Source organism: Culex quinquefasciatus, chromosome 2 (genome assembly GCF_015732765.1).
Source record: "Culex quinquefasciatus strain JHB chromosome 2, VPISU_Cqui_1.0_pri_paternal, whole genome shotgun sequence".
NCBI classification, from domain to species: domain Eukaryota; kingdom Metazoa; phylum Arthropoda; class Insecta; order Diptera; family Culicidae; genus Culex; species Culex quinquefasciatus.
In genome coordinates, this window is record NC_051862.1 from 62,345,392 (window position 1) to 62,370,151 (window position 24,760).

The following is a 24,760-nucleotide window of genomic DNA, read 5'->3' on the forward strand; positions in this document are numbered from 1 at the left end:
TAGCGCATTCACTGAAATTTTTGAAATTACTGAAATTGTTAAGTTACTGAAATTGTTAAGTTCGCCGTTCATCAATTTTAATTTAGATAAAATGTAAATTCTATAAAATTCAGCCAAATCATGTTTAAAACTATATAAGGACAGTCAATAACTAAAAATAGGACCATGAACAGTTCAGTGTCTTGCGAACCTTCGAGGTGAACGGACACTAGAGCTGCGGTATTTTTTACTACCTAAGCTCAGAGTTATTTCAAAAAAAATTCTCAGTCTTTTTAAAGACTACCTGAGTTATTTTCCCAAATTCTAAACAGTCTTTTCAAGACTAACCCCACCTGAAATTTTGTTGTATTTTACAAACGAAGCCATCTTTTAAAGAGAACTTTGCTTGCAAAATGCGTCAAAACAAAGGTAAACGCAAATCTTCTGAAGATTTGATCGTTACGTCGGTGAAGCGTTTGAACGCTAAGCCGGCTAACGGAAACAGAAAAAGAAAACAGCCTCATCCGAGGTCTGATTCTGATTCTGAAAGTGAGGTCAATCCTCCAATTCCATTGGCAAACAGTTTCGGTGTTTTATCCGAAACTGTTGACAAGGATCCTTCTCCTCGTACTGAGCCTTCTGCCGTCGAGAAACGAGTAAAGGCTCCGCCAATTGTAGTGACTTCCGTCTCCGATTTGGCCAGCTTTCGAACGCAACTGAAGAATTGCAAGGAAACTTGCAATTTGAAGGTTTCGTTCCAGCTTGGTCGAAGAGGAGAATGTCGCTTGTTGACGGAATCTTTACAAGATCACCAAACTTTTGTTGGTTATTTGAAAAACCACAAACACAATTTCTACACGTATGAGACCAAGAATGCTCGTCCATTCAAGGCGGTCCTGAAAGGTCTCTCCAACGACTTGTCGGTGGATGAGATCAAAAACGAACTTAAGGTGTTGCTTGGCTTTGCCCCATCCCAAGTAATACCAATGAAGAAAAAATCAAACGGGAATATTTCTCGCTTTGGTTTGACTTCACAATTTTATCTGATTCATTTCAACAGAAATGAAATCAACAATTGAAACTTTTGGACAAAGTACAGTTTTTGTTCCATGTACGGGTAAAGTGGGAGCATTTTAAGAAACATGGCGGTAATGGCCAGAATCTGACCCAGTGCCGGCGTTGCCAGGCATTCGGTCACGGTACTGATCATTGCGCCATGGTTCCAAAATGCATGGTTTGCGGGGATTCTTCTCACGACAAGGACAATTGTCCCGTGAAAGAAGTCACCCAATTTAAATGTGCAAATTGTGGTGGAAATCACAAATCAAATTTCTGGGATTGCCCCATCAGAAAAAGGTTTTGGATTCTCGTGCTAAGCATCAGCCGAAATCCAAACCGAAATTTTCTCAAAGTCAGGTTGTACCTGCATCTTTAAATCAAACGTTCGTGCTGTCTCACTCGAACAATACCCCTACCGTGGAAAAGTTAGGTAACAGCAATGGCATTTCTTATGCCAACGTCGTTTCGGGTTCGGGTTCATCCACGAATTTTAAATCCTCTACCAATCTTCAAATTGGGCAGGTACCTCAAATTTCATTTGAAAATTTTTCTGCTGGCAACGCTTTGGGATCTTCTGATCTCGGCGATGTTACGTTTGAAAAAATGACTTTTTTGCAAAACTCACTGTTTGGTTTGATTCAAACAATGAGTAATGCTACATCCATGATGGAAGCTATCCAGATTGGATTAAAATTTGCGAATGATGTTGTTCTTACCCTGAAGTTTAATCATGGATCTAAGTAATTCCATCAATATTATGAATTTTAATGCTCGCTCTTTAAAAGCGAAAGAAAATGAATTTTTCAACTTTTACGAGTTCATAACGTGCATGTTGCTGTTATAACCGAAACATTTTAAAAACTGGCACTTATTTGAAAAGTGATCCAGATTATAAAGTTATAACCAATAACAGAATGAATCGAAATGGCGGTGGAGTTGCAATAGTTATCCACCGTAGTATGACTTATAGCACGTTACGTGACTTTAAGTTAAAAGTTATTGAAAGTTTGGGCATTGAACTTGAAACTTCTTTTGGGAAAATTATGATTGCAGCTGCATATTTGCCATTCCAATGCACTGGGGAAAATAAAAATTATTTCAAAGGGGATTTGAATAAACTTACTCGGCATAGATCTCGATTTTTGATCATCGGTGATTTTAATGCCAAACACCAATCTTGGAATAATTCAAAAGTAAATTCCAATGGTAAAATTCTATTCAGAGATTGCACTTCTGGTCTTTATTCGGTTTTATACCCGAATGGGCCAACTTGCTTTTCTTCTGTTAGAAATCCATCAACAATTGATTTGGTTTTGACAAATCAAAGTCAGTATTGTGGTCCTTTAGTGACTCATGCTGATTTTGATTCTGATCACCTTCCAGTAACTTTTTCACTTTCTCATGAAGCAGTTACCAGACCCAATAGTTCTGTGTTTAATTACCACAAAGCTAATTGGGACAGGTATCAGCATCATATTGAGAATAATTTAAATCATGATTTTGTTTTAGAAACCAAAGCTGATATTGATTCAGCCTTGGAATCTTTAACTAATGCAATTTTGGATGCTAGGAATATTGCTATTCCTAAAGTCCAAGTCAAATTTGATTCTCCCATTATTGATGACGATCTTCAGCTTCTGATTCGTCTGAAAATGTTCGCCGAAGACAGTATCAACGTTCTCGTGATCCTGCACTGAAGCGAATTCAAAAGATTTGCAAAAGGTTATTGACCACAGATTCACTCTCCTGCGAAATGAAAAGTTCGCAAGAGATGTCGAACAAATTAAACCTTATTCCAAACCTTTTTGGAAACTTTCAAAGGTTCTTAAGAAACCTCAAAACCAATCCCTTCTTTAAAAGATGGTGATAATATTCTATTAACTAATGGGAAAAAGCTCAAAAACTTGCTCAGCAGTTTGAGAGTGCTCATAATTTCAACTTAAATGTTTTGAGTCCTATTGAAAATCAAATTTCAATAGAATTTCAGAATATTGTTGAACAAGAATTTTCATCAGATGAAGTTTTTAATACGGATCTGAATGAAATAAAATCTATTATCAAAAAATTTAAAAATATGAAAGCCCCTGGTGAGGATGGCATTTTTTACATTTTAATTAAAAAATTACCAGAAGCAACTTTAAGTAGCTTGGTCAAAATTTGCAACAAATGTTTTGATTTGGCATATTTTCCCAGTAGTTGGAAAAATGCCAAAGTAGTTCCGATTTTGAAACCGGATAAAAATCCTGCTGAAGCCTCAAGCTATCGGCCCATTAGTTTGCTTTCATCTATTAGTAAATTATTCGAAAGAATAATTCTTAATAGAATGATGACGCACATTAATGAAAATTCAATTTTCGCTGATGAGCAGTTTGGATTTCGCCTTGGGCATTCAACTACTCATCAGTTGTTGAGAGTTTCAAATTTAATTCGAAGCAACAAATCTGAGGGCTATTCTACTGGCGCTGCTCTTCTAGACATAGAAAAGGCATTTGACAGTGTTTGGCATAAAGGTTTGATTGCGAAATTAAAAGGTTTAATTTTCCGATTTATATCGTGAAAATTATTCAAAATTATTTGACGGATCGTACTCTGCAGGTATGTTATCAGAATAGCAAATCTGATCAACTACCTGTACGTGCCGGCGTCCCTCAAGGAAGCATTTTGGGTCCAATTTTATACAATATTTTTACTTCTGACTTGCCTGATTTGCCCCCAGGATGTCAGAAATCACTTTTTGCTGATGATACAAGCATCTCCGCCAAAGGTAGAAGCCTTCGTGTCATCACAAGAAGATTACAAAAAAGCTTGGATATTTTCAATTCTTATTTGAAAGAATGGAAAATTACTCCAAATGCTGCAAAAACTCAACTTATTATTTTCCCTCACAAACCAAGGGCTGATTTTCTTAAACCAAAAAGTCATCACATTATAAAGATGAATGAGGTAAATTTAAAGTGGGAGGATCAAGTGAAATATCTTGGACTTGCTTTTGACAAAAACCTTACTTACAAGGATCACATTGAAAGTATCCAGGTTAAATGTAACAAATATATTAAATGTTTGTATCCACTTATAAACAGGAATTCTAGACTTTGTCTCAAGAATAAACTGTTAATTTATAAACAAATTTTCAGACCTGCCATGCTTTATGCTGTGCCGATCTGGACAAGCTGTTGCTTAACCAGGAAGAAAAAACTTCAGAGGATTCAGAACAAAATTCTGAAAATGATTCTGAAACTTCCTCCTGGTTCAGCACCAGTGAACTTCATCAATTAGCCGAAGTTGACACTTTGGATGTTATGTCCAATAAGATAATTGATGCATTTCGACAAAAATCATTGCAGTCTTCAGCTGCATTGATCCGCTCTTTATATAGTTTATAAGTTAGTTTTAAGGTATCCCTTTTCCCTTTTGTACATGTAGGACCTCCTACATTTGAAATCACTGAATAGCGAAAGCTACAATATTTCATGAATAAATGAAAGTTGCTTGTATTTAAAATTGAGGTGAAAAGTCATCGATTGTGATTGGACACTCAATAATATTTTAACTGAATGAATGTACATGGAAAAGAAAATCAAAATAAATATAAATTAAAAAAAAAAAAAAGGACCATGAACAGTTAAAAAATCTTGACTAATTTATGGGTTTAGTGATTTTTCATGCTCGAATTGCAAATTTCACGGGGACCTCAATTTCAAAACACCAAATTTCGCGGAACTTGAAAAATGTTAAAATAACTCTGAAAATCCTATGTTTAAATCACAGAAACTACATTGAAATGTCTTTATTGAACTTTCTTAAATAATAACATTTCATTTACATTCTAAGTGGTATGGCTAAATTATATATTATTCTTCAATAAACTAAGAAAATCTTCATAAAATTTGAATGCGACACAAAAAAAATCTCCTGATTTCCAAAAAAAACCTCTATATATATTTTTATAAAAAATGTAGAGCTAGCGTATTCTCATTTAATGAACTGCTCTTTTAATATTCGACTAATAAAGCTAAAATGTTTTCGCTAATTTACTTCATTTTACATTTTATTGAATTTCATATCAAATCAAGATTTTACAATCTTGTCCAGTCAAAATGAGTAAAATAAATTGAACTTTCTGCGACATTCAGCCCATTAAACATATATTTTAAAGTTTTTAGCTCACTTTTCAAAAAAATAATTTAAAATCAAGTTGCAAAAATAATATAATTTTTAACAAAATCGAAATTTTTATTCTAAGTGAGAAAAGAAAACATTATGTTTTAACTTTCACGGGAATCATCCACCCAAATAAACAAATATCGTAAAAATTAAACAGGCCCAAAAAAATGATGTTTTTAAAATGTGATTCCAAAGATAAAAAATACTCTTCATTTTATTTTGAATAAAACATAGCTGGAGTCTTGTAATTTCTTTCAAAAATATACCTTTCAAATAAAATAGCAATTAAATTTGTAATACAGCGAATGAAAATATTTCTAAATTTAGTTAGTTTCTAAAAAAAACCTTAAAAATCTTTAAAGTGATTTTTTCTTTTTTTACCAAAAGTATTCGATTCAATGCAAAAATGTAAAACAATTTGAAGTAAATAAATAAATGTGAACAGTTAATAATAAAACGAAAAATACAATAAAGATGTCGAGCATTTAGCCATACCACTTAGAATGTAAATGAAATGTAATTATTATAAGAAAGTTCAATAAAGACATATTAAATTCCAAAAAAAAGCTCAACAATCTGAACATTTCTTCAAATGGTTTATATCAACTTGACATACATTTCGCGTAAAAATCCAAATTTCGCTGATTTTACGCTGTCCGCGAATTCGTGAAATTTTACTAACCCTACTAATTTATCTCCGAAGATGCGATTTTCTGCATTCATAAAATTTCAAATTTGTATTCAAATATCTAATTTCTCGGTTTTTTTTTTAATTTTGAAATAGACATACAATTTTCTATCATAGTATTCATTAAGGGGTTACATACATGTAAATCGGCAAAAAGATCAGAGGTTGATTGAGCGAACATTTGAACTTTTTTTTTTAAATCTGTTTTCAATGCATTAAAATACACATTTTCATCTACTAACAAATCAAATTTGAAGCCATTTGGTTGTATCGTTGCCGAGATAAAGCTATTTGAAGTTAGCAGTTTCAAAAAAACGGGTGCCACGATATCTCAACACTGTTCTGACCAAATCGGCTCAAAATTTTGTGAAGACTCGTCAAACTATTCCCGTGTGCATGATGAAGGCCGATTTTCAAAAAGTTTTTTTTTAAAAGATAAAAATATTTTTATGTTTTTCATGTAAAAAATCGTCAGTTTTTGATTTTTTTTAATTTTTTTAAAAGCAAAATTTAAAAATCGGGCTTCGTCATGCACACGGGATATGTCTTGAGAGTCTTCACCTCGAATTTCAGTCAATTTGGTCCATTCCATCTCGAGATATCGTGGCACCAGTAAATCAACTAGGTGTTTAGAGAAAAACGTTCACAAAGTTGAACAGTCCGCTTTGCGCATGGCAAAATTTTGATCTTAAATCGTCTCTTACTCAGTTTAATCACGTAATATCTTCATGACATTCTCAGGAGGGATTGTAAATCATCTTTTTAGTGGACTTTATAAATTTTCTGTAACATGAAATTTGGTGATTTTCTACATGTATGTTAATACTCTGACAAAATAATTGTCAAGGTCAGGGAAGAATATCCACCGTTTTCTCCCGATTAAACTAAATTTCCCAGTTTCTCCCTCTTTATTACCGAGTGGGCCGCTCTGTATTCATTTTAAGTTCTGGTTGTCGGTTAAAAAAGATCCGGCAGATTTAAACAAGGTTTCTTCCTTTTTCAAGCTATTTTACACTCAGAAAGCGTTAACAATTTTTATTTTCACAAAAAAAACTTATTTACTCCAGAGTTTAGCAAATAATTCGTAGAAACTTAGGAAAAGCTTAAAAAATCGTTCATAGATAAAAATCCTTGTTTTTTTATTACTTGTGTAAGATATTATCGCAGGCTTCTTTCAATATTTAATGTTAACTTGTATAGACGAAGTATTGATGCAAAATGAGTTAAACAATGGCAAAAGGTCTCTAGAGAATCGCTCAGTATTATTCAGCTACAAGCCGACTTGCGTCGAGTGTCAAATTTCAACCAAAAAAATCTACTAAACTGAAACTATCGATAGTGCGAACAACCGAAAAACTGATTGGTTAGCAAAACTCAACAAAGAATTAATCAAATCATGTGTGAGATGATATGGAGAGTGAGTGCTGCCAGGTTCCAGAGAGTTAAGTTTAACGGTTATGATAGAAGAAACGAGATTTGCCCATACCTTGATTGCCGTCTGCATGATGACGTTGGTGGCATAATTCACTCCCTTCGAGCCCAGCTGCAGCACAGCCGTGTAGCCCTTCTCTTTGGCTTGGTTGATGTAGTCATCGATTTCCTAAAACAAGCAAAACAAACCGTTTAAGAAATCATCAATCAAAAAACCTAGCCAAGAGCGATGGGACCCACCTGTTCCCGGCGCGTCAGCATCGGGTGGACGAACTTTCGGTACAGCGTCGAACTGCCTCGGGTGGCCGGCGACAGGAGCCACAGCACCAGAATCACCTTGATCTCGTAGTAGAACGGGAACCACGACAGCAGGATGTCGGTGAACGTTTCGATGCAGGTGAAGAACGCAAACACGATCCAGTACATCATCCATTTGACCTGGATTTGGTTTTCCAGGGTGTGATGTTGTAATGGTTACGTGGAAAAGCGGTCACGAGTACGTGTGGAAAGAGATGAGAGGAAAATTATTTTAATTAGAAAGTTCAAGTGGATGCTGAAATTAGGGAGAACTTAGTAATAACACAGAAGATTGAAAATTTTGGGATATCAAGTAAATAATTTGGAGTTTAATAAGATAGTAGGAAAAGTTATGTAGTTTCATCGGGTACCTAATGTTAGCATATCAGCAATCTAAATTTTTAAAGTAACTTGATATGTAGTGAACATTTTCCATCAAACTAGTTCAGCAATTCATGACTTGATTATCCCGGTCATCAGTGTAATATAAACATCTGCTTCTTAAATCTAGGGCAACCCCACCCTTCCCCCTGCACAACTCCAACCTAAATCTAGCGTGTCGGTACACTTACGTATTCTTTGACATTTTTGGTCCGGACCGCCTTGTAGGACGCGTACGCCGGGTAGAGCGTGCCGAACAGCAGTCTGAAACCGGGAAACAGAACGTTGGCACCGAGCGTCCGCGGACAGATGAAGATTGCGGCGAGCGAGCAGAGGCCCATCCCGGTGACGGACATGCGCGGGAATGGAATCTTCGACAACATCTGGAGCACCATCCCAAAGCGGGACAAACCGGAAGCCACCTGTTCCGGACCGAGCGTTGGCGTCGGATCTTCAACGACTGGCGAATCGTACCCGCCGTAGTCGGACTCATTGAGTGAGGACAGCGAACCATTGTAGTTGTGCTGGTTGTACCGGGGTCGGTATTCCGCGGCAGTGTCGTAAAAGACTGCTGAATCGTTTAGGTAGACGGCGCGATCTCGACCGTTGGCCGGCATCATCCGTGGACCGCGACTTCGCAGGTACATTGCTTCTGCCTCATCAAAGTCTGGTGGCGCTGGTTCGGCCATTCTTCGACTATTTTTAGGATAGTTTCGTACCTCAAACTTGCTTATTAGATGGCCGACATTGTTGTTGTCGTAGTAGTACTGTCTTCTATCCATGGTAGATGACAGATTGTAACGACATTAGAGGAATCGCAGGTTGACAAGCAAAAAATCACACACCAAAGCTTCTGCACTACTGAACGTCTTCTAGGACGACTTTTCTAGAATTCACTAAAAGCAAAGCTAACCACCCACCAAGTTCCCAACAAGCGAAATTTGCACAAGAACCATCCGAGTTGCACTCTAGCGAACTGCAGCAATGAAAGTGAAATTCGTGAATAATGCCCTGGCTCAGCTAGCTAGCTAGGGCCAAGTCAGCGGCGCACTTGCACTTTGATTCCGTCGTCGAGATGCAGCCAACATGATTTTTTTTATAGAAGCTAACTTGCTGGCGGCTGCTGCTGCTGCACACACATTCGATTCATGAGCTAATTTTCCCCCAGCTCGGTTACGACAGGATTGAACGATTTAAGGTTTGGTGTTGGTTCTTCTTCTTTTCGCGTCGCCGCAGGGATTCTCAAAGAAGAAAAGGGATCGGAAACTTGCATCAAATAACATGTTCTTTTTATGTGTAGATTCGAATAAGGGTAATTCTCTACCAACTCACACGAAATCGGGAAAAGTTGCCCCGAACCCTCTTCGATTTGCGTGAAACTTTGTCCTAAGGGGTAACTTTTGTCCCTGATCACGAATCCGAGGTCCGTTTTTGATATCTCGTGACGGAGGGCGGTACGACCCCTTCCATTTTTGAACATGCGAAAAAGAGGTGTTTTTCAATAATTTGCAGCCTGAAACGGTGATGATAGAAATTTGATGTCAAAGGGACTTTTATGTAAAATTAGACGCCCGATTTGATGGCGTACTCAGAATTCCGAAAAAACGTATTATTCATCGAAAAAACACTAAAAAGTTTTAAATTTCCCATTTTCCGTTACTCGACTGTAAAAATTTTTGGAACATGTCATTTTATGGGAAATTTAATGTTTTTCGAATCTACATTGTCCCAGAAGGGTCATTTTTCATTTAGAACAAAATTTTTCATTTTAAAATTTCGTGTTTTTCTAACTTTGCAGGGTTATTTTTAGAGTGTAACAATGTTCTACAAAGTTGTAGAGCAGACAATTACAAAAATTTTGATATATAGACATAAGGGGTTTGCTTATAAACATCACGAGTTATCGCGATTTTACGGAAAAAGTTTTGAAAAAGTTACTTTTGCGTTTCTCTTGTTTCGTCGTCCGTGTCTGTCGCGGGTGACCATGAACGGCCATGATCGATGACGACCAACTTTTTCAAAACTTTTTTCGTAAAATCGCGATAACTCGTGATGTTTATAAGCAAACCCTTATGTCTATATATCAAAATTTTTGTAATTGTCTGCTCTACAACTTTGTAGAACATTGTTACACTCTAAAAAATAACCCTGCAAAGTTAGAAAAACACGAAATTTTAAAATGAAAAATTTTGTTCTAAATGAAAAATGACCCTTCTGGGACAATGTAGATTCGAAAAGTACATTAAATTTCCCATAAAATGACATGTTCCAAAATTTTTACAGTCGAGTAACGGAAAATGGGAGAATTTTAAAACTTTTTAGTGTTTTTTCGATGAAAATACGTTTTTCGGAATTCTGAGTACGCCATCAAATCGGGCGTCTAATTTTATATAAAGTCCCTTTGACACCAAATTTCTATCTCATCACCGTTTCAGGCTGCAAATTATTGAAAAACACCTCTTTTTCGCATGTTCAAAATGGAAGGGGTCGTACCGCCCCTCCGTCACGAGATGTCAAAAAACGGACCTCGGATTCGTGATCAGGGACAAAAGTTATCCCTTAGGACAAAGTTTCACGCAAATCGAAGAGGGGTCGGGGCAACTGCTGTGTGAGTTGGCGGAGAATTACCCATAACAAAAAAGTTCGTAAATAGTCTAGTTTTAGGAAACATATTTTTGGTCTTAATAATATAGAAGATAACTCTAAAAATCATGGAAAAAATAAATCGAAAAAATCACGTGAAACTGTATTATATAGTTCATGAATAAGTGGTTGTCTGTGATTTCGCAAATCAACTTTTCTTTGTATTTTTGTTATTTGGATGAAACTTTCACATCATACGATTCTGGGAGCTGATTAAAAAAAGGGTTATGTAAATGTATAAAATTCGGCAAAGTTTTAGGTTATAATTGGGACTTTTCAGCAAAAATAAGGTTCTTGGAAACAGTAAAAATGCGTTTTTTTTATTTTACATTTTATCACTTCAAGTTGAATTCTAAATTTGTTGAGCTTTTCAATGAAAATATTTTAAAAAAAATATAATTTCATCTAAAATATGAAAAAAGGAAAATTATTTACTTTATAACCCATTTAAAAGTTGAGCACTATAGAGCAATTCTCTACGAAATCGGTCTTTTTTCTTCAATTTTAATTTTTGTATTTTTTAATCCGTCTGAAACTTTTTTGGTGCCTTCGGTATGCCCAAAGAAGCCATTTTGCATCATTAGTTTGTCCATATAATTTTCCATACAAATTTGGCAGCTGTCCATACAAAAATGATGTATGAAAATTCAAAAATCTGTATCTTTTGAAGGAATTTTTTGATCGATTTGGTGTCTTCGGCAAAGTTGTAGGTATTGATACAGACTACACTGAAAAAAAATGATACACTGTAAAAAAAATTTGGTGATTTTTTTATTTAACTTTTTATCACTAAAACTTGATTTGCAAAAAACACTATTTTTAATTTTTTTTTTTATTTGATGATATGTTTTAGAGGACATCAAATGCCAACTTTTCAGAAATTTCCAGGTTGTGCAAAAAATCATTGACCGTGTTGTGAATTTTTTAATCAATACTGATTTTTTCAAAAAATCGAAATTTTGGTCGCAAAAATTTTTCAACTTCATTTTTCGATGTAAAATCAAATTTGCAATCAAAAAGTACTTTAGTGAAATTTGGATAAAGTGCACCGTTTTCAAGTTAAATCCATATTTAGGTGACTTTTTTGAAAATAGTCGCGGTTTTTCATTTTTTTAAATTAGTGCACATGTTTGCCCACTCTTGAAAAAAATCATTTTGAAAAGCTGAGAAAATTCTATATATTTTGCTTCTTCAGAATTTGTTGATACGACCTTTAGTTGCTGAGATATTGCAATGCAAAGGTTTAAAAACAGGAAAATTTATGTTTTCTAAGTCCAAACATTCAATATTACGCCCTTTTTCAATGTTAGTCTTGATTTGAAAATTTTGTTATCGAAAAGATCGGAAAATTTCACAAATGTTTCATATATTAACATTGAAAATCGGACCATTAGTTGCTGAGATATCGACATTGAAAAATGGTGGGCTGTTTGGGTGAGACCGTGACCGTGTATCATTTTTTTCCAGTGTAGTCCGTATCCATACCTACAACTTTGCCGAAGACACCAAATCGATCAAAAAATTCCTTCAAAAGATAAAGATTTTTGAATTTTCATACATCATTTTGGTATGGACAGCTGCCAAATTTGTATGGAAAATTATATGGACAAACTAATGATGCAAAATGGCTTCTTTGGGCATACCGAATGCACCAAAAAAGTTTCAGTCGGATTAAAAAATACAAAAAAATCAAATGACCGAAATCCTAGAGAACTGCTCTATATAAAATTTTTAAAATTATTCTTATAGAAACTTAACTAAAGTTTCATTTTTTTACATTGGAAATCGGACAAATAATTTACAAGATACCGTCTGATGAAAGTAACAGGATAATTAGGAGAAACTTAGAGAAATTAATTTCCGTCGATTCTTAGAGTATCTCATAATTAATGTTGTCAATCGATAAAATTATCGTCCCTAATTTTAGTGTCTCACGATAACGATAAACGAATTGAAATTTTGTAAACCCAAAAACCCAAATAAAGTGGAAATCCATACAAAGTTTCACTTCGATGATACCCTTATTGCAAATTATTAAAATTCTAGTATTTTCGAAAAATTACGGAATTTTGTGAAAATTTTATCAATTTCAAAAAAAACTCTAATAATGTAGAAATGCATTCAAACATTACAAACCTTCGCTTCGTTATATACCCGTATTGAAAATTAGGCTGTTGCAAATATTTTTCAAATATTTATCGCAAATTATAAAAAAAAATCGAGTATGTTCAAATAAATACGATATTTTGTGAAGATTTCAATATTTTACAAAAAATAATCTAATAAAGTGTAAATGCATACAAAATTTCGTTACGTTTAGTACCTACATTGGGAATAATGAAAATTTGAGTATTTTCGAAAAAAGGGTATTTTGATGAAATTTTTGGGTACTTTAACTTTTGAAACTTAGGCCGTTGCAAATATTTTGCAAAGCTTTTTTTTCGGTAATACAAACATAATTTGGAAACTAATGATTACAAAACAACTAGACAGGTGTGTAATGCATTTTTAAACACCTGTGGAGTTTTTTTAAAAAGGTCCTATAAAAAAAATCATTTTTTGATTTTTGGGTGATAGCAAAGCAAAAAATGAACATTTTGTTTATAGGACTTTGAAAAAAAGACACCAGACTTTTTTTTTGTTGAAACCATGGTCCGATTTTCTAAGTTCCAGAAAGGGAATTTTCTCAGCCTGTCAAAAAAATAAATTTGGAGACACTTTTCTTCATGTATTCTGTTCTAAATTAAAAAAAAAAACATAAAAACCGAAAATGCATTCCTAAAAGTAGCTTTTACTTCTAAACAATTATTTTTACCAAAAAATAAATAAATAAATAAAGTACTTTTCGATTGTAAATTCGAATTTCCTTTAACAAAAAAAGAACCGAGCCACGTAGCCTAGTGGTAACGCTTCCGCCTCGTAAGCGGTAGATCGGGGTTCAAATCCCGGCTCGGACCAACACAACTGGTGATCTTTTCCCTTCTGGATTCGATTGCTCAGTAAAGGGAAGGTAGTGTATCGTCACAAACTGGACCTTATCACGACATCTTAGGGAGGCGACCTATGGAATGTTAACATTAACCTAAACATGTTAACATTAGTTGAGTGAAAAACTGCAACTGAATCCACTTTGTAAATGCCGGCCCCGATACTCTTCACGGGTGTTCCCCTCAGGAACTGGGAAAAATTTACTACTTTTTACTTTAAAAAATGTTTAAATATTTTTTTACAGATTTTCGACATTTTCCAAAAAAAAAAACACTTTTTTCAAAAAATATCTCCTAAACCAGATGGTGCACCACTTTGGCTTAAAAGATGTCTTTTTAGTATCCTTTCGGCATTGTCTAAATATTTTAGAAAAATTCAACGTTTCCGTATTTCTGGGGACTCCTAAGTTCGTGGTTCTCCTCAAGTTGAGCCTGCGCATTATTAAATTTTATAATTTTTTTGAAGGTTTTGCAGGTATAATTTATTTTGTAAGTTGTAGGCAATTAGTTTTCATGTCAAATAAAAGTGAAATGAAAATATTGATCTATGATATTTTTCTAAATACTTTTATGTAAACATTTCTAAACTAAAAATAACTAATACGCTACAAGAAAATGTTTGAAACAACAATATTTCCGTAATCCTTTTTCAACAGCAACATTTAGTATTCAGTCAGTTATTTTATCTAAGTTTTTTGAGATTTTGAATTCATAGTTTTCCAAGACTTCTTAAATTTGACTCTTTCTGTAAGTTTTTTGAAAACTTTTTCTTACTCTTGTCTATTCCATAGTTATAAGTAATAATTTTTCGATTGAAATACGATGTAAAACACAGCTGAAAGGAACACCAAATCTCTGTTATGTACCTAAATGAACTCATTGTAACTTGATTATTCACAAATAAAACCGAATTGAATTGAATTGAATTAAATGTGACACCTTTTCAAATTTTTATTATCATTAACTTTAACTCTGATACATTTTTTTCCCGATTAGGGAAAACACATTTTTGAGATAATCGAGAATCCAGATCATTTTCAAACAACATAAAAAAAAATATAATCTCAAATGCAGAAAAAAAGTTGGTGTATTCTCAAAATATGTTTTGAATGAAAATCCTTAAATATGTAAATTGTCAAAGCAAATAGGTAAAAAGATTAAAGAATCCTTATTAGATAACCCATAATTGAAATCATAACCAACGAAACAAATTTTGAACAGTTCAAGAACCCCTGCCCTTATTTTCCCTACATCCAAACAAGAAGCTCGGAGGCGAACGCGATCATCGAACGGCAACAAGTCACGAAATCCGCGGCAAGCAAGATCATCTTCAGCCGTCGAGGTTGCGTTTTCCTAGTTTGCATTTAAGCCGGCCGAGTGTTTTTTCCTCTGTGTTCAATACTCTTACTTAGAGGTGAAAAAGTGGAAAGGAGGTGGAAACCCCCAAACCATTTCTTCGGTGTTTTGTGTTGGAAAGGCATTTTTCACGAACGCCAAAGGAAAAAGACACAGAATGTGTGAACCTGACTCGTCGTCATCGTCGTTTGGCTGTCTTATGAGGATGCAACCATTTAAACTAATTTTAGAAGCAAAACAAAAGCAGTTGAAGCGGTTCATACCGCGGTCGGGTATGCTGCTAGTGACTACGACTTGGTTTGCGTTTTCACTGCCGGCGTCTGCGTAAGGGGTTTTACGATCAGTTCAAATCAGCCGCACACTAATCATCGGGTGATTTGTGGGTGGGAAGAACATGGAACTGGAACATGGTGAGGTGTACTGCGAGGAATGTTTGGTTTGCTTTTTAAGTTTAAAAGCCTTTCCAAGTAGAAGGAGTGCCGGCTGTCCCGTTTCTCGGTTTAACATGTATACTTTTCTGTGTACGTAAATTTGTTTGCTTGTTTAGTTTTTGAAAAGAGAAAATAAATAAAATAATTTAAGTCAAGCAATTTATTTTTTCTAAAATTAAATATGTTCCAAATCAACTTCTAAAAAATTAGCCTTTTGACGACATTTATTCCAAGTGTTCGTCAGTTCAAATCCCGAGAAGATCATCAAAAATCGAACTCAAGGAAAGTTTTCAATTAGCGTTCTCACTGCCCATAAAATTCATCAAACTAGCACGCGAAACTGTTCAAATTGACTGACGAACGCTAAATTTCACCAGCCAACGCTCGAACCTGGGTCCGCAGTCATAACCGGGCACACGCTCTAAACTGTTGGGTAAATATTATGACCAACACCAAAACACAGCCAAAGCCTGTCATCGATCCATCGAGGGAGGTACACGTTTGCTTTGGAAGAAGTCAATCAGTCAAGCTTGCAAAAACACATCAGCTGTATGTAATAAAACATCTTCTCTTTTTTGCGAGTAACAAAATTAAAAAGTAAGACAAAATTAGCTTTCACTTTGTACTAAATAATGATCTATATTTAAATCACACATTTGTTCATTTAGGACAATAAAAATTAATGGAATATTTGAAACTTTAAAAATGTATTATTAGTGTTGTTATCATTCAATAATAAATAATGAAAATTACATGAAAACTATGTACTTTTTGTTAAAAATTGTAAATTAACATTCCAGAAAATTATTTTTCACTGTGATCCTTGCTCAAGAACCTATGTGCAACAGCAGTAGCACCACCAATTTTCCTAAGTTTTCCACATCATCATCATTATTATTACATCTGGCCATAAAGCGATCCCAAAAGCCAAAAGCACTATTTTCTTGCGAAACAATCGCGTCGCGTCGCCAGTAAAAAGTCGAGATTTTCCGTGCGTGTGTGACCACAACCGAATAAATTCAGCGTTATTTTTATCCGCGTCTCGCAATTTCTAGGATTTCCACTTGACACCACATCGGTGAGGAATTTCCGACGCACCAAAATCAGACGTCGCCAAACGAATTTTCCACTCCACCGGCGACTGTCAACCGGCAATCGATCCCGTAAGTAGTGATCGATTTGGCTAAATTTGACTATCGGGTCCAAGTTCATCTGCTGCATTGGCGACGATCGTCACACACGCACGAAAGGCTGCATTCTTCACACACTCACGCAGGGAAAAACTCAAGCACAAACGGAGGAAAATGGAAGCAAAAAAAGGAAAAGAAAAAAGAGTGAAACAAACTCGCAACGATCGAGCGCGAACGCGATCGGAACCGAACGAGGGCGAGTCGACGACTGAAAATTGAAAAATCACGAAATTTCCTCACAATTTGTCGGTATACCATCGTGATATTCTCTTGCTCCTTCACTACTCCCTCTCTCACGTTGAGGGGAATAATGCACTCGTGCCGTTTGGTTGTTCTCCCGTGGGAATATCTTTGGTTGTGTTTATTCTTGCTCTCGTGAAAATGTGGGTAATAAACATTGGAACCGTCTCTGGCGATGCATGATCGGTACATAGAAAATGCATATTGGTGAAAATGAGAAGGAAAATTTGTGTTACTCTCGTAATAACGATTCAATGAGAGCATAGAGATCACAGACCTGTAGCGGTTGATGTACACTTACAATACTTGTGAAAAGTGAATTGCAGTTAAAATTTTAAACAGAGCTAAACTAATATATTTTGTGCAAATTGTGCATGTTCAACATACCTGCACCCAACTGGCAGTCGCATGATTGTGATGCATGGCGGCATGAAAGTATATCAGAATGTGCATGAAATCTGTCCTCATGCATTTTTTGCGATATAGGAGTATGACATTTTTGCCCGTTACCGACAATTATCGACATTACCGACGGCTTTTTGGTTGTATTTCACAAAAAAAAACACTTAGCAGAACGAGGATTGAACCACCAACTTCTTGGTTAATAATCCGACACGCTACCACCGCGCCATGGACGCTTGATGAAAAGTGAGTGAAAGAGCACAAACATATGCTTATCTTTGTAGTGTTGCTCTGGAACGGGCCAGCATTATATGTGTTGGTGAGAACTGCAGATCGCTGAAATTTTTACTCGCGGGCAAAAATGATCTACGGGCTTGCTGCAAAAAATGTTATAAAATATGACATTTTCTGCAGCAAATCCAATGTTGCAGATTTTGAGATATATTTTTCCTTTGGGTGTGTATAAAATTCATTTATCAATTAAATTAAACCAGGAAAATTTGAGAAAAAACTTTTAGATTAAGCTTAAACTTTGTATTCCAAAAGAAGCCAATTCTTATCATCCATAAGTTTCATAGTTTATACATATGTAAGGGATGGCATAAAAATGCAAATAATCAATTTTTTCCAGGGTATTTTTTTATGTGTATGCCACATTTGATATGCATTTTTCTTCACATTCATTCGTCCATACAAAATTAATTACAATTTTTACAGCTGTCAATAAGGGTGCCCAAAAAAAAAGTTATCCCCTGCTCCACAAGCGGAAAACGGTTTTTTGGATTATGTGAAGCATCTGTGCCAATTTTGAGTGAAATTGGTTAACATTAACGAAGTGATACCCGAGCCTGGAGTCGGTGAGTCAGCGTGAAAAAGTCTTATATTCTGGTCACTCTACTGTCCGTTAAAAATGCTAAGATTTTTTTTTAATATCCAAACTATGTTCGAAACAAACACATTACACATACTATATTCAAAAGGTGAAATCAGTGATTTTTCACGAAATGTGGGTCTTTCCGTTCTAAAAAGGCGAAGTACAATCCAAAATCGGATGAAATTTCAATAAAAAAAATCAATTAATAAGAACAAGGTTTTAAATACCTTGTGCCATTTTTACAAAAAAGCAGCATCTGGCAGCAATGACAGATAAATAAGGGTAGAAAAAAACATATTTTTTTTATTTGATTTTGTTTTGATTTTAATCATTTTTTTCTTGCCAAAAATAACAATACAGCCCGGACTCTTTTATCCCAACTCTCGAAAGAAAAAACTCTTCGGATGTTCGAATCACGAGAAAATATATATTTTTAGCAACCTTATTAGAGTTCATAAATGATCTTAAAAATGCTCTACACTTTTGCTACTGATTTGATGGTTTAACAGAAAAGAATTAAAATTTATGTAAAAAGCGGGCAAAAAACCCAATTTAAAGCCATTTTTAAATTTGCAAGCAAAAATATCACAAAAAACTTTGTTTAATTCAATACAGTTATGATATTACCGATTTTTGAAAAATTTGCAAAAAGTCTTAAAGTTCCCTATTTGATTATTTGAAATTAAAAAATAATTATTTTACATACAACGTTTTTTAAATAGTTTACAATTATACAAAAAAAAACGTAACTTAATCCACCTTTAGGTGGGTGGTGCCTTCCTCTCATTTATAGAGTGATAACAATCCCCTAAAGTGTCCACATGGTTTATGGTCTTATGGATCTCCCCTAACGTGATCGCAGCACCTAAGAGGTCCTAATAAAAATAAGTGACGAGTAAAAAAAACAGACTTCATACAGACTTTTTGTCAAGGTTATACAGACACCGCCTTTCAGGAAAATGGCATCCCTCTACAAGGCTTTTTTCGTGGCGATCAGACGGAACCATTTGAGGTTATGTAAATTCAGACAATTTTTTAAACTGCTTGTAATTTTAGATAGGTAAGTCAGATCTTGAAAATTCTTAATCCACAAGAAAGGTCTTCTCATATGCTTTCTAAAAATATATAACATGTGAGGGTTTCCACCCTTTTTACCATAATTTTAATTTAATATGAAACAGTTTTTTAACATAACTTTTTAAATACATGATCAAACTGCATGAATTTAAATAACAACTTAGGGGACGTTAAGACGGATCGATTAAAGCCATTCCAGCCAAAATCGGTTGAGCCTGTGACAAGATATTCCAGTGACATTGATTTGGTACACATGTCCACATACAGCCAAACACACAGACATTTGCTCAGCTGGTGATTCTGAGTCGATATGTACAAATGAAGGTAGGTCTAGAAGGTCTAACTAAAAAGTTCGTTTTTCGAGTGATTTTATAGCCTTTCCTCAGTAAATTGAGGAAGGCAAAACAATGAAAATTTAAACTCAGCAACATTTTTTTATCGCCTGATTTTTTGAAATATATTTTTTTTTCAAGTAATTAAACTTTAAATCGCATTTTTTTCATTTCTTTATTATTATTTTATCAAATTCAATCCATTCATTATAATTGACTCACAATACCATTATGAACTTTGGTTATTGAGCAGCTCTCTAGGATTTCGGTCATTCGTTTTTTTTTTTGTTTTTTTTAATCCGACTGAAACTTTTTTGGTGCCTTCGGTATGCCCAAATAAGCCATTTTGCATCATTAGTTTGTCCATATAATTTTCCATACAAATTTGGCAGCTGTCCATACAAAAATGATGTATGAAAATTCAAAAATCTGTATCTTTTGAAGGAATGTTTTGATCGATTTGGTGTCTTCGGCAAAGTTGTAGGTATGGATACGGACTACACTGAAAAAAAATGATACACGGTAAAAAAAATTGGTGATTTTTTTATTTAACTTTTTATCACTAAAAATTGATTTGCATAAAAACACTATTTTTAATTTTATTTTTTATTTTTTGATATGTTTTAGAGGACATAAAATGCCAACTTTTAAGAAATGTCCAGGTTGTGCAAAAAATCATTGACCGAGTTATGAATTTTTTAATCAATACTGATTTTTTCAAAAAATAAGAATTTTGGTCGCAAAAATTTTTCATTTTCATTTTTCGATGTAAAATCAAATTTGCAATCAAAAAGTTCTTTACTGAAATTTTGATAAAGTGCTCCGTTTTCAAGTTAAATCCATATTTAAGTGACTTTTTTGAAAATAGTCGAAGTTTCTCGAAGGCACATGTTTGCCCACTTTTGAAAAAAATATTTTTGAAAAGCTGGGAAAATTCTCTAATTTTTGCTTCTTTGGACTTTGTTGATACGACCTTTAGTTGCTGAGATATTGCAATGCAAAGGTTTAAAAACAGGAAAATTTATGTTTTCTAAGTCTCACCCAAACAGCCCACCATTTTTCAATGTCGATATCTCAACAACTAATGGTCCGATTTACAATGTTAAAATATGAAACATTTGTGAAATTTTCCTTTTTTTCAAAATTTTCAAATCAAGAGTAACATTTCAAAAGGGCGTAATATTGAATGTTTGGCCCTTTTGAAATGTTAGTCTTGATTTGAAAATTTTGAAAATATTGTTTTCAAAATGATCGGAAAATTTCACAAATGTTTCATATTTTAACATTGAAAATCGGACCATTAGTTGCCTAGATATCGACATTGAAAAATGGTGGGCTGTTTGGGTGAGACTTAGAAAACATAAATTTTCCTGTTTTTAAACCTTTGCATTGCAATATCTCAGCAACTAAAGGTCGTATCAACAAAGTCCGAAGAAGCAAAATATAGAGAATTTTCCCAGCTTTTCAAAAATATTTTTTTTCAAAAGTGGGCAAACATGTGCCTTCGAAAAACTTCGACTATTTTCAAAAAAGTCACTTAAATATGGATTTAACTTGAAAACGGAGCACTTTATCAAAATTTCAGTAAAGAACTTTTTGATTGCAAATTTGATTTTACATCGAAAAATGAAAAATTTATGCGACCAAAATTCTTATTTTTTGAAAAAATCAGTATTGATTAAAAAATTCATAACTCGGTCAATGATTTTTTGCACAACCTGGACATTTCTGAAAAAATGGCATTTTATGTCCTCTAAAACATATCAAAAAATAAAAAAAATTAAAAATAGTGTTTTTATGCAAATCAATTTTTAGTGATAAAAAGTTAAATAAAAAAATCACCAATTTTTTTACCGTGTATCATTTTTTTTCAGTGTAGTCCGTATCCATACCTACAACTTTGCCGAAGACACCAAATCGATCAAAACATTCCTTCAAAAGATACAGATTTTTGAATTTTCATACATCATTTTTGTATAGACAGCTGCCAAATTTGTATGGAAAATTATATGGACAAACTAATGATGCAAAATGGCTTATTTGGGCATACCGAAGGCACCAAAAAAGTTTCAGTCGGATTAAAAAAAATCATTTTAAAACTAGCATCTCAGCACTTAACGAACCAGATTCTACACCAACCAGTCCGTTAAATCGTCATTTTCCATCGTACAACCAGCACAGTTGAATTATTAGATTGCAATGCGGTTGATTAGAGCTGCAAGATATTATTCAAGCGGCACATACTGACCGAGTCGGCAGGAATACATCAAGAACAATTGTCGGTTGTGTACGGCAAACCGGATAGTTATTCTTCATTGACTGCAGTATGCATGAAACGGACTGTGACTCTTTTTCAGCTGAAATAAAGTTGAAACTGTGAAATTAATCTTAAATTATTTAATTTAAATTTATTTCATATAATGAAATACTAGCAATGAAAACTTGCAGTTCTTTCAAATGATGGGTTATTGCCCTCCTGCCAAGCAGTCAGCTGATTCACGTTTCCTTTTACAACAACCAATAAATAAAACTTGCTTCTTGAATGCATTAACATGGCCATAAAATATCTCGACAGAGTACCACACGTTCCATCCCACAGCACACCACCAATTGCGGGACCAAATCTGCAAATAACTGGCTGGCGAATGCTATAGCTAAAGTTGCGTTATTTAATTCAGATCACTATAAACTCCCAACTAAGAAACAAGGGGATCCAACTCTTTATAGCGGAGAATGTCAGACAGCTAATGAGATCTTCAAGATGATGCTTTGCTCTTTGAATAAACGGGAAATTTATGCATTTAATTTATTTGCAGTTTTGCTTAATTGAGCATGATTTCGTGTGGCACTTGAGTCGTTTGGTCGGAGAACGTAGACCGCTTGAAACGAAACGTTTGACCGTATAGAACGGTCACCTACTTGGAAGTTATTCACCCCCAAGCAAATCAACTGAACCGTGTCGCCACAGGGACTAATTACTATTCAATTAGAGAACCGTTCAAACAGCCAAATTTGGACACAAACTATGTCCAGGTTCGAAGAAAGTGTTACGACCTCGGGCTATGGGAAAGCCAACCCCACGGAAACGCAACGGAAGACATTTTTATTTGACAAAACAAACAAACAAAGCTAAACGCAAGAGCCGGCAAACCGGCGTTGATGCCGTAAACAGTTATTGAATATATTTTGCTTGGCCAAGTGGTGTGGTTACGATGAATGGGCTGGGTTGGACGCAACCCGAACATGTTCGCGAAGAGTGTTAATGCTTTACACGGCTCATTTGTCATCCGCGAAGTTGGTTGAGCTGGGCGTACGCCGGGGAAGACTGACTGATGGAGTACAGCTGGAGTTAGTTTTGAAGAGTTGCTTGCTGCGGTCATATGGTATTCATCTAGCCCTGAACAACGTGGGTTAGGTTAGTTTAGTGGAGATCTCCTTTGTTTACCAGGTTGAACAAAGGTCTCTTTCAAGAGACTGTACAGGTCTTGTCCGAACGATTCCGAAAAACGAAACCCTGAACGAGCCACCTGGTCCACTTGACGCTACACTTCAATCTATCCCAGTGCCACCCCCACAGATCGGTTAATCGCGCCACTAAAAGTTCCATCAAGCCGATAGTCGCGTACAACTCTCGTACAACACCAATCCCAGCTAAGTGATGACTTAAGCCGCGCGTATTACCATACCGAGCCGAGTGGTCGCGCGACTAAAGTTCTTGCACCCGCTGTCAAGTGAAAGAGGGTATAAGCTCTTAGTCACAACATTCGCGGTCGAGCCAAATTCCACTCCCACGTTGAGTTCCAACCGGTGTCTACGGGGAGGTTGAACGCGGAACCAGACTCTTCGCACCGCCAAACCTACACCAAAGTACCATTTGTTCTCGTCGTGCATCATCGAACACCACCTTCGGAAGGTTGCAACCATCCATCACGGTCGCAGATCTTCTTCAACGTTAGAGGAGGAGGAGGTGTTAAACAATTAGCACATCCCCGTGTGAAGTCGACGTTCATGAGACGCAGTAGCAGAACCTATACGGAACAATAGCGAAGGTGGAAGTGTGGTATCAGCTGAAGTTCAAGGTATCGCAGAAGTACCACGCGGCGATTGCCGCGTTTGGAGGCGCCCCTGAAGGTCGCGGCGAGCAACATGTGAGACCGGTCCATAAAGACTCGAGCGGATAAACACACTCTTCTCGTTTTGTACTTGTACGGTGCAACCGGCAAACGCTGCTGAGCTGTATGGCGGACACGTAACTCTAGCTACAGTTGATGGAAGAGCAGCAAAGGCAGCAGCAGAAGAAAAAAATCAATAACAACCGGGTTTCCATAAAAGGTGCAATCTGTACATTGAATCAACGCCGCGGGCTCTGGACGGAGAGGAAAAACAATCAGCTGTTCTACGGTGGATGTCTACTGGGACCGTATAGCTATAGAACAACTAAATCTAGGTTAACTCTAGAAATCTACAGGTCAGGTTACTGATTTGGGATTCTGTATCGATTACGAATGAGTATACTATTCGAATGAGTTCTTAGCTCTCCAAGTTGAACCCAAAGAGTTGAACAAAGAAATCTTCTGCTACGATGTGACGCATCGCAAAATGCCGAGAAACCGCAACTCGTTTAGCGCGATACCATCTCTCGTAGATCTCGCGCGGGTGGGTCACCACCGCTATTCCGTCGCGAATATTACCGCGAATAAAATATAATTGAAGATCAAATCGGTCGTTACCGCAACTACTCGTGGTGACCGGGGATGGATGGTCCATATTCCGGTTCACATTCAGCAAACTGCACAAAAACGACAATTGTTCCAGCTGGTCAGTGCTAGCTATAGCCCGGCTAGGAAGCAAAGAATATCTTGCAGTGCACTTGAAATTCTAATCAACCGCAAAAGGCAATCTAATAAATTAGTTGTGGTTGCGTAATATCGTAATATGGAAAATGACGGTTTAATTAATGGTGCTGAATCAGGTTCGTTGATTGTAACTACGATCTGCTGTAGGAATGGTAGTAACTAGATCAGTGAAGAAAAAATCTCACAATTTTATTCTTAGACAACAAACTCTTTTCACCTATGAAAGAGAGAAGAGAAATGAGACGAGTTAAAACGATGATAAACAAAAGCACGCAATGTAAACAAAAATAACAAACACGTTTTGTTTGATTGACCATCCTGTGCATTGTCCTGAAGGTTCAATTTGGTTGCCGGAATCCCGAATGTCAATGTC

The 24,760-nt window shown here is 35.5% G+C and overlaps 1 protein-coding gene across 6 annotated transcripts in view; it reads right to left on the bottom strand.

Annotated features, from left to right (window-relative positions):
- LOC6053604 (receptor expression-enhancing protein 1) overlaps positions 1 to 24,760 on the bottom strand; it is a 53,026-nt gene that overhangs the window by 22,813 nt on the left and 5,453 nt on the right. For 5 of the 6 annotated variants that reach the window (XR_005277237.1, XM_038253745.1, XM_038253744.1 and 2 more), the window contains exons 2-4: positions 8,191 to 8,263; positions 7,562 to 7,759; positions 7,377 to 7,490 (exon numbers count right to left, since the gene is read on the bottom strand). Coding sequence is in view for 4 of the 6 variants with exons in the window: in XM_038253745.1 (XP_038109673.1) it covers positions 7,377 to 7,490; positions 7,562 to 7,759; positions 8,191 to 8,263 (385 nt within the window). In the remaining 2 variants the exon portion in view is untranslated. Of the gene's footprint in view, positions 1 to 7,376; positions 7,491 to 7,561; positions 7,760 to 8,190; positions 8,264 to 24,760 lie in introns of those variants that run through there. The other variant, XR_005277238.1, reaches the window with a different exon arrangement.